The sequence below is a fragment of the Daktulosphaira vitifoliae genome, unplaced genomic scaffold, assembly GCF_025091365.1.
Source record: "Daktulosphaira vitifoliae isolate Bord-2020 unplaced genomic scaffold, ASM2509136v1 Scaffold_1, whole genome shotgun sequence".
Classification (NCBI taxonomy): domain Eukaryota; kingdom Metazoa; phylum Arthropoda; class Insecta; order Hemiptera; family Phylloxeridae; genus Daktulosphaira; species Daktulosphaira vitifoliae.
The window spans coordinates 46,795,611-46,809,644 of NW_026099572.1; the positions used below are offsets into that span (position 1 = coordinate 46,795,611).

The 14,034-nt window shown below is 25.2% G+C and overlaps 1 protein-coding gene across 3 annotated transcripts in view; it reads right to left on the reverse strand.

The window, feature by feature from the left end:
- Positions 1-10,578: 10,578 nt before the first annotated feature.
- Positions 10,579-14,034, reverse strand: part of LOC126898683 (far upstream element-binding protein 3) — a 13,601-nt gene continuing 10,145 nt past the window's right edge. For 2 of the 3 annotated variants that reach the window (XM_050672977.1, XM_050672971.1), the window contains exons 13-16: positions 12,937-13,073; positions 12,537-12,779; positions 11,118-11,400; positions 10,579-10,981 (exon numbers count right to left, since the gene is read on the reverse strand). In XM_050672977.1, the coding sequence (XP_050528934.1) occupies positions 11,122-11,400; positions 12,537-12,779; positions 12,937-13,073 (659 nt within the window). In that variant the 3' untranslated portion in view covers positions 10,579-10,981; positions 11,118-11,121. The remainder of the gene's footprint in view (positions 10,982-11,117; positions 11,401-12,536; positions 12,780-12,936; positions 13,074-14,034) is intronic. The other variant, XM_050672972.1, reaches the window with a different exon arrangement.

The window sequence follows — 14,034 nt, forward strand, 5'->3', positions numbered from 1 at the left end:
AGAGTGGAGAAGGTTTAGCCATTGTACAGTCTGTCATGTGGGTGGTAGACACAGTGTCGCCATTGTTTCACGATCAAATTTACTTTTACATAAACCCATAACTATGGTACTGCTAATAAAAAGAAATTATAGATTTTAGCTTTCCTTTACGGGAAGTGTAGCTACATTCATTTCATTTAATAATTTATAATCTTTTATACCGAATCTAAACAATTTTTAAGAAATTTCCAACGGTTTTCGGGTAGCAATAAAATTATGAGTATGCATAAAAATATTTTGTATGAAAATGTATGATTCATACTAAAATAATTATTGATACATTCAATTATAATTTTATTAGCATTATGCATTTTTATTAAAATTTTTAATTTATGCTTATTACTTTATCACATAATTATTCAAATGAATATTATTTTTAAATATCAAATAATATTATATAAAATTTTACTTAATATAAATTGTTTACTANTATTTTTAAATATCAAATAATATTATATAAAATTTTACTTAATATAAATTGTTTACTAGTTTAATATTCTGGACTTGTATGGTTTGTCAGATTATACTAAAAGGAAATATTTAATTTAATTTTGTTTGACTTAAGTTAGTTCAAATAACAGGACGACCATAACTGCAATTTTTTTTTAAGGGTATTAGTAACTTTTTGAAATTTTTTGTTATTTGATAAAATTGTATGCCAATTTAACTCCAAATTTACTTATATAAATATGACTGTAATTAATATATGCAGTTTTTCTATCAACAAAAGTGACCATAAGGTAATTTCAAGAGGAAGAATTAATTATGTCTCATAACCTTTTTTTTTTGTTTTTGTCAATGACCAGTGTTGTGAATTATAAATGCATTTATAAATTTTGTTTGAGTCACTTTGAAAGATCCTAAGTTTGTGCAACTAAGGCTTAGGATTATATAGTAACACAGAGTTATTTTTAGTTTAAGGGGAGGGATTAACCCTCTAACCAAACTATATCATAGAAAAAACACATTACTGAAATTCCAAGTCTATTAAAAATAATTGTATTGGCTGATGGTGTGTTCGAATTAATTTAATGAGATTTATAAAAGCATATAATTAACAGCCTTGCTCATAAACTTATAATTTGACTATATTTCAAAGTAATTATAAAGAAAAATTATAAAAACTTAAATAAAATAAACATTTATTTTTCTAAAGTATCACTTTCGCTGCAGCGATCTTTTTTAGGAGAAAAGACCCAATGGACACTCTTGGCTATCAATATATTGCTATTTGAATTTGATTAATTACTTATACCTATGGTTAAAAAAATTCGTTTTTCGTATCTCCTGAAAATAAGTAAAAACAACTTGTGCTCTTTTTTATAAAAGGGTTCAACTAACATAATCAGAAGTAGATTCATGGAACCAATGCTGCAATTTAGATTTTATCATAAAAAAAAAACATTAAACTAACCATCCACTTTAAATAGTTATTTTCACCCTTTTTTAGTATATATAATTAGTTACTTTATCATAGTTATGCACAAATATATAAAATAATAAATAATTCATCATAAATGAACACTCCCATACAGAAAATTTTACTCATTTAANCATGGAACCAATGCTGCAATTTAGATTTTATCATAAAAAAAAAACATTAAACTAACCATCCACTTTAAATAGTTATTTTCACCTTTTTTTAGTAAATATAATTAGTTACTTTATCATAGTTATGCACAAATATATAAAATAATAAATAATTCATCATAAATGAACACTCCCATTCAGAAAATTTTACTTATTTAATTAATAACACTTATCAACGATATTAAAACAAAAAATTGACGTAGAACAAGTAATTTTCAAACAGTAAAATCTATATTTTACTTTATTACCAATGCTTCTTTTTTTATGATCTATTCGTTAAAAAAAAACATTCCTATATTTGTTATATATATTTTTTCCTTCAGATCACCTACAAGGCTATTGGTATACAAAGAACATTTCAGAATCAATAGGATGCCTACTATACAATACATTATTCCGTGGCTTAAACTGTAGTTGCATATTGTTATAAAATGGTGTGACTTTAATTAAAACATAAAAATAGATTTTTTTACTTAGTTTAATTCAATAATTTGTAATACATTTTGTAAACGAATTATTTAGAAATTAGTGGTTGAGAATTACTGCTATTTACGTTGTTCCATGCTGTGACATTGATTTATTTCTTAGGTCAAGGATAATAATAGTTAAACATTTCAGTAAATACTTGTGTCCTGAAGAATTAAATTTTTTTTTTTTATGCGATAAATAAAATTGTACCTCTGAATTTAACAATATCTAATAAAAATAGTTTAATAAATTAAAAATAATATGATATTTATTTAACCTCTTATCAAGATCGCATTAGAAAAAAAATTTATATTAACTAATGGTGACTATACTGTCTGCATTTAGTATAAATTATTTATATAACATGTTATATAAATAACTAATACGATTTCGAGGGTATCAGGCTGTTTGAATACTACTAGTGCGATATTGTTCTGATTAAACTTATTTTACATGGCTATAATAAAAATGGTTATTTGAATAAATATTCGCCTTAAATCATTAATTAGTTAATAATTTCAAGCTAACCACTTTATTATCAAATCTAAGTCAGTTTAAATGGAATATCAATTACAATTAGTAATTATATTAAACAAAAAACATTCAACTATAAAAATTTTGAGAATACTATTGTTATCGTTATCACTAATTGAACCGAAATCTTAGAAATTATGAAATTTTAAACAAGTTAACTATTCTCGCCTAAAAATCAGTATTTTTGTGTTGTATTACGTGTATATAAAGAGTTAATATTATTTTCATTTTGTACTTATTATTTTACTAAGTTACGAGAAAAGTCGTTGTTGAACAAAAACATAAATCTGACTACCTGAATATTAGTAAAATGTTTTATTGAAGTTCTTTGAAAAAGTGATGAGTCAATTGTCAACTTAGTATTTCTAACTAAAGTCATCATGATTCAATATTTTCTCATGCAATCGTATTTAGCTTAACGAGAAAGCAACGACTGAATAGCTACTTCAATTTATAGTTAGTTTTCAATCGAAGGTTGAATTATGCCTTATTTCATTTTGTGGAGTAAGCACTAATAACAATTTATTGGAGGCATCTGTTTATCAAGTTACAGTGCAGTAAAATGTTCCACTTTTTTAATACTCTTAATTCATTGGATGACCATGATTTCTAAAGTGATCATTTATATTGAATTAATTACAGTGAAATGTGTTAGTTGATTGTAGTTCAAATATATATATATTTAACGAATAGAAATTAGATATAATTGTGCACTAGAATCATTTTTATAATGTAATATAACTCTTAAATGTTATTAAAATATACAATACTACACGTGATATTTATAATGATAATTGCAGCGGAAGTAAATGAATATTATGAGAATAACACATTGATTGTAAGAAAAGATATTTTTCATTTTATACAGGAACTCAAAATAAAATCTTTAATCTTTTTAAGTTAAATAAATTAGAAATACACTGGCTTAAACGCAATTCATATTTCTCGTACAGAAGATAATAATTGTTATCAAAATTGTTGATTTAAAATCATAATGATAATTATTCGGCTAATAAATTACTATATAAATTCGTTATAATAATTTAGTTGCCTATTCTTACTATGATATTAATAATAACGTGGTATATCAACTATTTCATGATAAGTTAATGATTAAATGATTTGAAGTATCAACTTGAAAAAATGGTAGATAGATCATACAGTTATAGACTGAATTAATTAATAGGTACATAGAATATTCAGTAAGTAAGGAAACGGGTTCTATTGTTCTCATTATTTGTAACAATTTACCTGTTTCTTTACTTTTTGAACACTCTAAATAAATTTTTGGGTGAGAGGTATGACGGGCCTAGTTATGTCATCATGGTTTCACGTTATTAATACGAAAAAAAAACAATAATAAAAAAACCCAATTTTTAATATAATTTTGGTTTGCCGGCATATCAACTTTGAAAATCTGTAACTTTTGAACTAATAATTTCCGAAAATACTAAATGATATACTTATTGAACAGCGTGTAGAACATCATAGATATCCAGAAAGGATCAATTTTTATAATCATTCTTTATTAAAAAATGTCACAAAATATAATAATTATATTAAAACAATTATTGTTTTTAATAGAAAGTTAATAAAAATATAAATTAATGTAAAAAATAAAAGTATTTAACTTAAATTTATTTGCACACGGTAAATTATCACCACAAATCCCAACCTTAACAACTAACTACAAAATAACTGTTTAATAATTTTTTTATATGCAAGGTTCGTGAAAAGCGCAATAATTTGGACTAGGTTTCCGAGCATCATTAGCAAATTTGAATGAAAAAATAGCTTCCTAATTAACCAGATAATGAATATAAATACTTAAAAATTGTTATTTGCCCTCCTTTGACAAATTTTTGCCAACAACCAATGTCCTTGAAACAGATATTTTGATATAAGAATGTAGTGGCAAAGACAGGAAGCATAGGATAATTATAGAGAGTATAAATTTACCTATTACTATTACTTTACATACTTATCATAAACCACTTAATTAATCGAAAAATTAAAAATTATTTTTTTATTTGTTTTTTTTTAGTTCAATGTTTCTCTCAATTTTTCAATCATTCAGGTTTTTAGCTTCGATGCGAAGCTGAGATGGTATTGGTTTTAATGATGTGTTTTTTTTTGTGTCTGTTACCACTTTTTCTCACTGGACTGATTTCTCTTAACAATACGTCAAAAGACCACAAATCATATTTAGTCAAAGACACTACCCTCAAAAATTGAAAAAATTTCCCTCATTTGAATGGGGGAAATCTCCAAAAAAATTACAATTTTTTTTACTTAAAACTGCCATAACTTTCTCAAAAATGAACAAATCAATATAATTTTTTTTTCATAGATGCTTGATGTCTTTACCTATCATTTGATATATTTTTTTTATAAATCTGATCCTTTATCTGCCCACTAGGGGGATTCAAAATGAAATACTGACAGTTTTATATATATACATTAAATTAAAGCTAATGTAATGTACTTTATTATGGAAAAAAAAAATTTCCGACTTTATTTTGTCTTCACGGTGAAAATGACTACCGAATGCTATTTTTGTGTGAAAATTCTAAATTTAATTTTTTATATTTTTAACTTTATAATGCTATAACTTATTGAAAAGTGTATGGATCAACATAATTTTTTTATGAGAAATAATATTTATATCCCTTTTCATTTGATATACTTTATCTTAATCAGGAAATAGCAGATCATGTAGCTTTTGGAATAATCCACAAATTTTTTAAAGTTTAACACTATCTAAAGATTTGTATCGAAGCGTTTTTTATGGTAGTAATTTTAATTACTGTCAGATATCATTATACTTGACACAACTATGTCACGACCCCACTGTGCCGGTTTTACTTTATGTGTCATCCCTTATGCTTTATAACAGTGTCAACTTTAATATCTTAAATGTCAATACACATAAATAGTTAGTATTAGTTGTTATAGGGGTGTGCAAGAACTGCCCATGCACTCAGACCTATAGATCCATTGTGCTCCTCTCCTACCGAATTATATTAATTCGGTTTCTTCATATAAGCGTTCCCACCGATGCGTTGTTGAATACTTTTAATTAATAGGACGTTCTACGCATCTATATATGTTCAAAGAGTCCTGTCTCTCTAGCAAAATTATCTCTATGGGTTCTTGATATCTTCTTTTCGGGAAAAGATTTTTTAAATGTGACCAGGGTACACATTCACACATAATGTGAAATGAATCTTCTTCTTCTGTTCCACGCTTCCTGCACATCAGTGGTGATTCTGTTACTTGCAGGACTTTGACTAGACTGCTGATAGGACGTCAGTAGTCCAGTCAAAGTGCTTATTTGATATCTAATCCTATAATTAAGATCCCTCAGTTGTAGGCCAGGAGTCTTGATAAACCTTTTTGATCGTCTGGGTATCACTAGGTTACATCATATTTTCCTGCGTTATTCTCTCTCTACATCAGTTTTTAGGTAGTACTTTAGTGGATCACTCTGCAAGTCCTACCATTAGTTCTGGTCCTATTTAGGTATTTTCTTAATAGCCAATATTAAATAATAATAATAATAATGAACTTAATTAATTAAATAAAAACGCAATAACACCGTTAAATTGACAATACTACAATATTTAAATTAGTTTAGCGTAACGTAAAAACATAGTGGTGCTACTTATTCAATTTTATGTATAATTGAAATTTGAAAGACTTAAAAATCATTTTAAGTAAAATGTTTGATGCGCTTATGTTCCAGAGGAATGACGACTGATTAACAAGTTTTCCTTTTAAATTTATGGATATTGGTTCCACTACCATACTGTGTATTTTGACATATCGACAATGATAAATCCTTATATAGGTTTAGAGTCTAAACTTTAGACTATTAAATGACGATACCCAAATATCTTATAAGATTTCCATGTGATGTTAGATTATTACACATTTACTACATCTATTTAACTATTATATCATCACACAATTAAAAAAAATTTAATGAGACTGTAAACAATTATATGATTATATACATCTTGCAAGATATAACTACATGTAGTTATTAATAACACCATAATACACAGCTAGTAGATTTTTAGATTTAAAACCTTTTATAAAATTAATAAAGAATTCAATTGAAATTATAAAGAGTGTAATAATATCAAAATAGAGAATTATTCATTTAATAAATAAATGGGAAAAAATTAGTGATGAGCAAAAAATAAAAACTAGAATAACTTCATTACATTTTTATTTATTTTTTATCAATGGTTTGGGATTTAACGCTAGTCTACAAATTGTTGGGTCCAATAATAATTCTAATTTATTATTACTTTCTCAAATATCTCTTTAAATTCATTAGGGTAAATGCCCGATCATCCTATAAACATGCTGCTTTTTTGTTTAACAGTCACGTTTCTTTGTTGTAGTTCATTAACACTGCGATGCATATAGTATTATTAAAGCTATTACTACAGACGTTTCGTTGACTGTTTTAAATTAATATTATATGAAATGATACCAGATAACTATAACTTAAATAAGGCGTGGATTTAGGGAGGCTGTTGGCTATATATAAATACATAATTAAATCATTCCTCCATTAACGCTAGCTGAATTCGCGGCTGCTTAAAAATGTAAATTTATATCAAACACATAAAAATATAAAAGTTGTCGAATATAAGTACCCCAATAAAGATATGGAGAAAAACTATTATTTCATAGTCCTAGATATATTAAGTGTTTGAATTTGTAGATTAAAAGTTCTCCGAGCTTCCATCAAATAGCACTTTAAAAAATATTATTAAACAATAAGCTTCACATCTGATAATTACATATCAATCAGTCATTTTTACAATAATGTGCTATGCCTTTAGCAGAGTATAAACTTTATACTATTTGTGATGATATTACAATTATTCAAGTTAGAGTTGTTATATCGAAACAATATACTAGACGATTATTAAACTTTAATAATTTTCAAGTAGTTACTAATACAATGACGTACGTTCTTCTAGAGTAGTACGAATTACCGATATCATATTAACAATATAAATACACCGTAAATCGTTTGCATACAAAACTTTGTACTGACACATTTTTGGAAATCTTGATTTTTTATTTAATAGATAAAAAAGTACACAGAGATCATGAACGCAAAATAAAATAAAATTTATTTCATTTATAATAAAAATATTTGACATTTTTCATCAATCTAAGCATATTATATTTAATTGAAAACTATCCTCTCTACGATTCAATCTTAATATACCATTTTGCGGTTTTATTTGCATACTGCTTGTCATTAGCCGTTGATATAAATAATGATTATCGTAGAAATTAATATTAACCTAGATTAAGAAAATATTTAGATCATGTTAAAGAGTCCTCATTAAACTGAACATAAGTAAACCTAATAAATCTAGATAAAATAATATCTACTTTAGTCATAAAGCATAACGAAAAATACAATTTTATAGATATGACATCAGAACATTACACAAAATACGTTAAAAAATTAACAATATTTACTATGAAGATTTTCTTACACGATCACCAGATTTGCTATTTAATAAAAATAAAATATCTTATATAACCACATATATTTTCAAGACAATGAACGTTTTAAAAAATAAATTAGTATGTTCAACCATAATATAAATTTAATGACTTGTTTGCCTTTAGTAAATTGTAAATGTATAAAAGTAAACCTAATACCAATAAATAAGATTACTCGTTTAAAATTATATTACTTAAAAAAAAAGAACTTGTGAATAAAACTTAATTAATTGCAATAATTTAAGTTGAGATTATCACTAATGGGTATTTTTATTAAATATTATAACATAATAAACATTGGTATTTCTAAAATACTATTCTAAAAATAGTTTTTGAACGATTAACAGTAATCGTCCAACAATTATTATTTTTGAAGATTGTATGATAACTTGCCTACGATTAAAGAAAAAAATAATATTTTACTGTAGATCACATTTTCGGTTATTAAAAATAGTTTTTTTAATAGCATTTAATTGGTCTTAAATGACTGATAACAACTTAGGTGCTGATTAAATTCAGATTAATATTTAAAATAATAACTTTCTAAAAAAATAATGAACATAAAAATTATTGTTTAATTAGTTAATAATAACCCAAAATATTGATTCTTCAAGTGACTCCACAGTTTGTTTTTATTTAAATTCAATAAAATGTTTAATTAGCAAGAAAATGCAACTAATTTTATGAATATGGTAATTTTCTTATCCCATATAAACTAGAGTATTTGGCCCATAACAAAAACTCGTTTGGGGACTCAAGATACATTACAACATTCATGAAAAGTAAGATATAGCAACGTAAAGAATGTTTCAACAATAAAAAGTATCTAGTGTCACTCATTTTAGTCCTAGCTGATTTAATAATAAGTATACAGGTTACACTTATTCAAAGGCGTAAATTTAAGTAGGGGTAGGAATAAATAAGCTATTCCAAAAATATTAGTAATATATATTGTGATAATACTATCCAGCCAGTGTTTTATAATTTATTGTATGTGAAATTGTGCCAAAGGTTTTGCCAGAAGATGATTGACTTATAGTTTCAGAGAAATTTGAAAATATTACAAAAATGACAGGTCCAATTACTCATAGAAATTGAGCACCAGTAGTTTTGATATTAATACCAATGTCCAATAGTAATATTTGATAAATAAAATTTATAATGCTTTTAATTTTCATAAATACATGCGCACCTTACAATTAATAAGAAATAATAAAAATATTTTGTCTATAAGTTTTATTAAGAATTAAGTTTCATCAGTTATTATAACACTTTAATAATATTACAATATGTACGTTATACAACATAGTTAATTGCACAACATGTAATTTATTAAAGTAAATAATGAATAAATTCGTGTGATCTGAAACAAGCAAGAGATATGACACAAACAATTTAAAAAAATATATCATCAATATATGTAAAAATATTTGAATAAGACAAGCACAATCAACAAATTTAAGAAGTATATAGAATTAAATTTTTATCAACAGCAAGTATATACATGTAAGTAATTTAAAATAATTCAAACAGTAGTAAAAAAAAACCTCTATTGTTACCTTTCCCAATGTCAGGCTCCAGCACAAGACACCAGACATTTCCCACTGAAATTTATAACATCAAACATGTTTTCGACAAGACAAGATAATCACTTAACAAATATAATTAGGATTAAGAAGTAAATTGATGTTTTTGGACATTGGTATAATTTATAAACCTTTAGTTTTGTACAAACCTGGTTTATGGTCGGAGTAACTGCTGTAAATAAGGTAAAAATAAATTAAACAAACAAACATGTCACACATGAGAAAATTTTAGTTATATTATTATTTATAAATGAATTGTTTCTATAGATAAATTATTATGTAGTTAAACAAATGCAATTTAGCTTCATTATAATATATATATTTAAGGTAATAAAATTATAAAGTGGTGTTTGAACATTCTTTACCAAGTTTTGTGTAAGAACCTTGGTAGATTCTAAAATAAATATTAGAAAAAAAGTGTATTTTTAATTATTACTTCCCATTATCTCTTTCTTATTTTTATTTTACAAATTAAAGTGCTAGCATTATTAATCTATAATAAAAGAAAAATCAAATTTAACAAAAATAACCTAATTATTAAATATAAAAATTATGACAAAACTTGGTAAATTATATTTATAGCATAAAACATATGATACTTAACTAATTTTTTTTTAAAAGGACTTTAATGCCAATATTATAATAAAAATGGTCTAGTAATATATTTAACCTATTATAATATTAATTATTGAAATTATGCTATACAAAACCAAACTTGAAATGTTTGATGATTTCAAACTCTGAATTGAAATAACTCACAAAGTAATAAAATTTATAATAGCATTTCATAAGGAGTGTAGAGAAATATGTAATGAACACGTTTAAGAATATTATAGAATACCATATAATCAAATAAAACATGATCATTTTAATATAATCATAGCCCACATTGGAGCATTCCAGTTTCACTTACTATATGTATATATAATGTATACATATATATATATAAATGCCTGTAATCAATATTCTTAGACAACAATATGCTTCACCACATTTTTTCACTACAAAATGTTTTTTTTTTAAATTAAAGTATTGTACACAGGTAAACATAATTGAATATATTAATTATAAAAAAAAATATATATATGAATATATTGCGCGGAGAAGACAAACTAAGTTATAATATTATGTTATATAATGAATGGACCTGACCAAAACGAAGATATCCTTGGTATCTGGAAGTTCTGCAATAATACATTTAATAGTATATTTGGATGCATATCCTGAAAGATATGTTAAGAAAAAAATTCATGGATATTTTATACAAAATAAAGCAAGTACAAAAAATATTCAAATAATGATTCAAAAATATTTTTTACACATTGTTTAATATATCACATTACACCATAAATTACCTACCTTACTATTGTTGAGGTGGATCTTGTTGTGGCATTTGTTGGTAGCCTGCATAAGCATTACCACCCGAAGCATATGCCCCATAACCACTAGGGGCTGCTGCTGAATTCTGACCTCCATAATAACCACCTGCACCATAAGCCATTCCATATTGGGTACCATACATATTTGAAACATCAGCCATGGGCTGTTGTTGACCAGATTGAGGGCTGGAGGTGTTGGGTTGTTGAGGTGATTGATCAGACCCACTAGGTTGACCATTACTTGGATTTTGCATAGCCATTTGCTAAATTAATTTAAAAAAATGAAATATTAATTGAGACATTCTTTGGACAAAGAGCTAATTAAATAATAGACCATATCAATAATTGTTTTAAAATAACTATTACTAAACATTAAAAAAAATAAACTAGAAATAAAATGGAAGATTATCAAATAGTTCTAAAAACTACCCTTATTTGGATAGTCAAAATTATTTATGATTCCTGAGTATTTATTTAGAGCTTTTCTTCCTACCTAATTATTCACTAAGGTGTTTCAAAATAATATTTTTCGCACTATCTCAGGCTTTTAAAGACAACCAGTACAAACATAATAACTTAAAAAGAAAAAAAAAACGATTATATAAGATAAATACACAAAAATTTTATTTTAAGAATAAAATTTTGATATTTGTTAACTTCTTTTTAATAATGAATTTTATTTTTTTTATTGATTTACTTTAAAATGTTATCTTATTTATTTTAGGTTATNTTTTATTTTTTTTATTGATTTACTTTAAAATGTTATCTTATTTATTTTAGGTTATCTTTTATTTGTTATATTTATTTTTTTTAAGAAAAACGATACATAATTTCATTATACAATTTTGGGTTTAAATTTAAAAATAACTTAATCATTAAGTATAAAAGATATGACAAAACTTGGTATATTATTATATAAATTTTACAATAAACTATTTAAGTAATAGTTTTACAATACAAATACAATTGGATATAATATTTTAAATTGATACATTTTATAATAAAAGGATTGAAAATTTTAATATGTCTTTCTAAAAACCAACATTTTGTTTGGCTCTATGTTTGGAGAAACCTAAATTTAAAAAATTTTAATACTTTTGAATATGAAATAAATTTACTATACATATTTTTACTTTTAAGACTTTATAAAAGCCTTATTAAATTAAACCTATTTCAAAGAGTTTGCTAAACCTTAAAAACTCAGGGATGTTTAGATAGTTATCAAAAAGGATGGAAATTTTCATTAATGAATCAAGCAGATCTTATACTCGGCAAATGTAGGCGGCAACCTCACCAACTAGCAATTAATTAGTACACGAAACTCGATCATACAAGGTTCTTAGTTTTAATGCTTAATATTTTTATTAAAAAAATGGATTGGTGAAAATAGGACACTTACCCTTGCTTTAACTTGTTGCTCAACCATTTCAGCTTCTTTAACTTTACCTATTGAACGGTAATAATCAATCCACTGTGCACTATAGTCTGGAGTTCCAGCACTTCCCGCAGCACTGCCTCCAGCACCATTTGCTACAACAGGATTAACAGCCATGACACCATTAGGTGGAAGAGCTCCAGGTTGTGGCTGCTGTTGGACACTTCCAGGAGGAACACCATTTGCCCCATTCATTTGACCATTGAACTATAAAGAAATAATAAAATATTATTTACATACAAAAGAAGAGTACAAGGGAAAATTGATTGTAGACAATTTTTTTTATGCGAATCATAAATAATAAACTTACAAAATAAATGATCCTTAATTTTATTAGAATAAATTCTAATGAAATAATAAATACCTTCATTTGTTTAGCTTGTTGTTCAATAAATTCGGCTTCTCTGTGCATACCCATTGATCTATAATACTGTATCCACTGTGCACTGAAGTCTGAACCAGCTTGTCCTCCAGCACCAGCTGGCATTTGGTTTAAGTTACCTAAAAATCATACAAAGATGAGCAAAAATTAATAGCTGATTTGTTTGTTGAAAGTCATATTATAGGAATATTCTACAATACATTAACAAAAATGTTCATAATATATGATCTAACTTTTCTCAATACATCTTGAGTTATTGTTATTATTGAATTATCAACAAATTATTGAAAATAAAAATTCATGTTTTAATTGCTTAAATTGAACAAAAGAACAACAGCAAATTAGATAATATAAATATAGATGTAGTAACTATAATTAACTATGCAACAATATAGCAAATCTGATAATTAAATCAATATTTTACAAATGAATCTAAAGTAAAATCCAGATTTAAAATCAAGAAAAGGAGGATTCATTGATATCAGTAAGAAAAACCTAGAATAATGAATAATATAAAAAATATAAATATATAAGTTATCATATTTGGATTAAACAATTAAGTAAATACTTAATGTACAGTTTCAGTAAGTAAAGAAACAGGTAAATTGTTATAAACAATGAGAACAAAAGAATTCTGTTTCCTTACTCACTGAACACCTATATAATATATAATGTTTACTAAGTTAGGATATGGGTTTTTATTGTTCGAATTGTTTATAACAATTGACATATTTCCTTACTTAGTATTTAACACCCTATATAATAAATAAAATACCATCAATATACACTTTTAAGTAAAATAAAATTCAATTTGAGAAAATGCATAAATTCAAACATTATAGGTAAGAAATAATAATTTTAACCATTGTTTACTAATGTATACAAAACGATAGATGGGTTTTTAATATGACTACACAATAAAAAATATATGTAATTAGAAAAATAAAAATTGATCTCTCGTGGCTAATATTATGTATTTTGAGTATGTGTTTAGCATTGATAATAATAAAATTGTTCCCGAAACACGTACCTGTGATTTTAGCTTCGATGCGAAGCGGAGAAGGTATTAATTATACTATG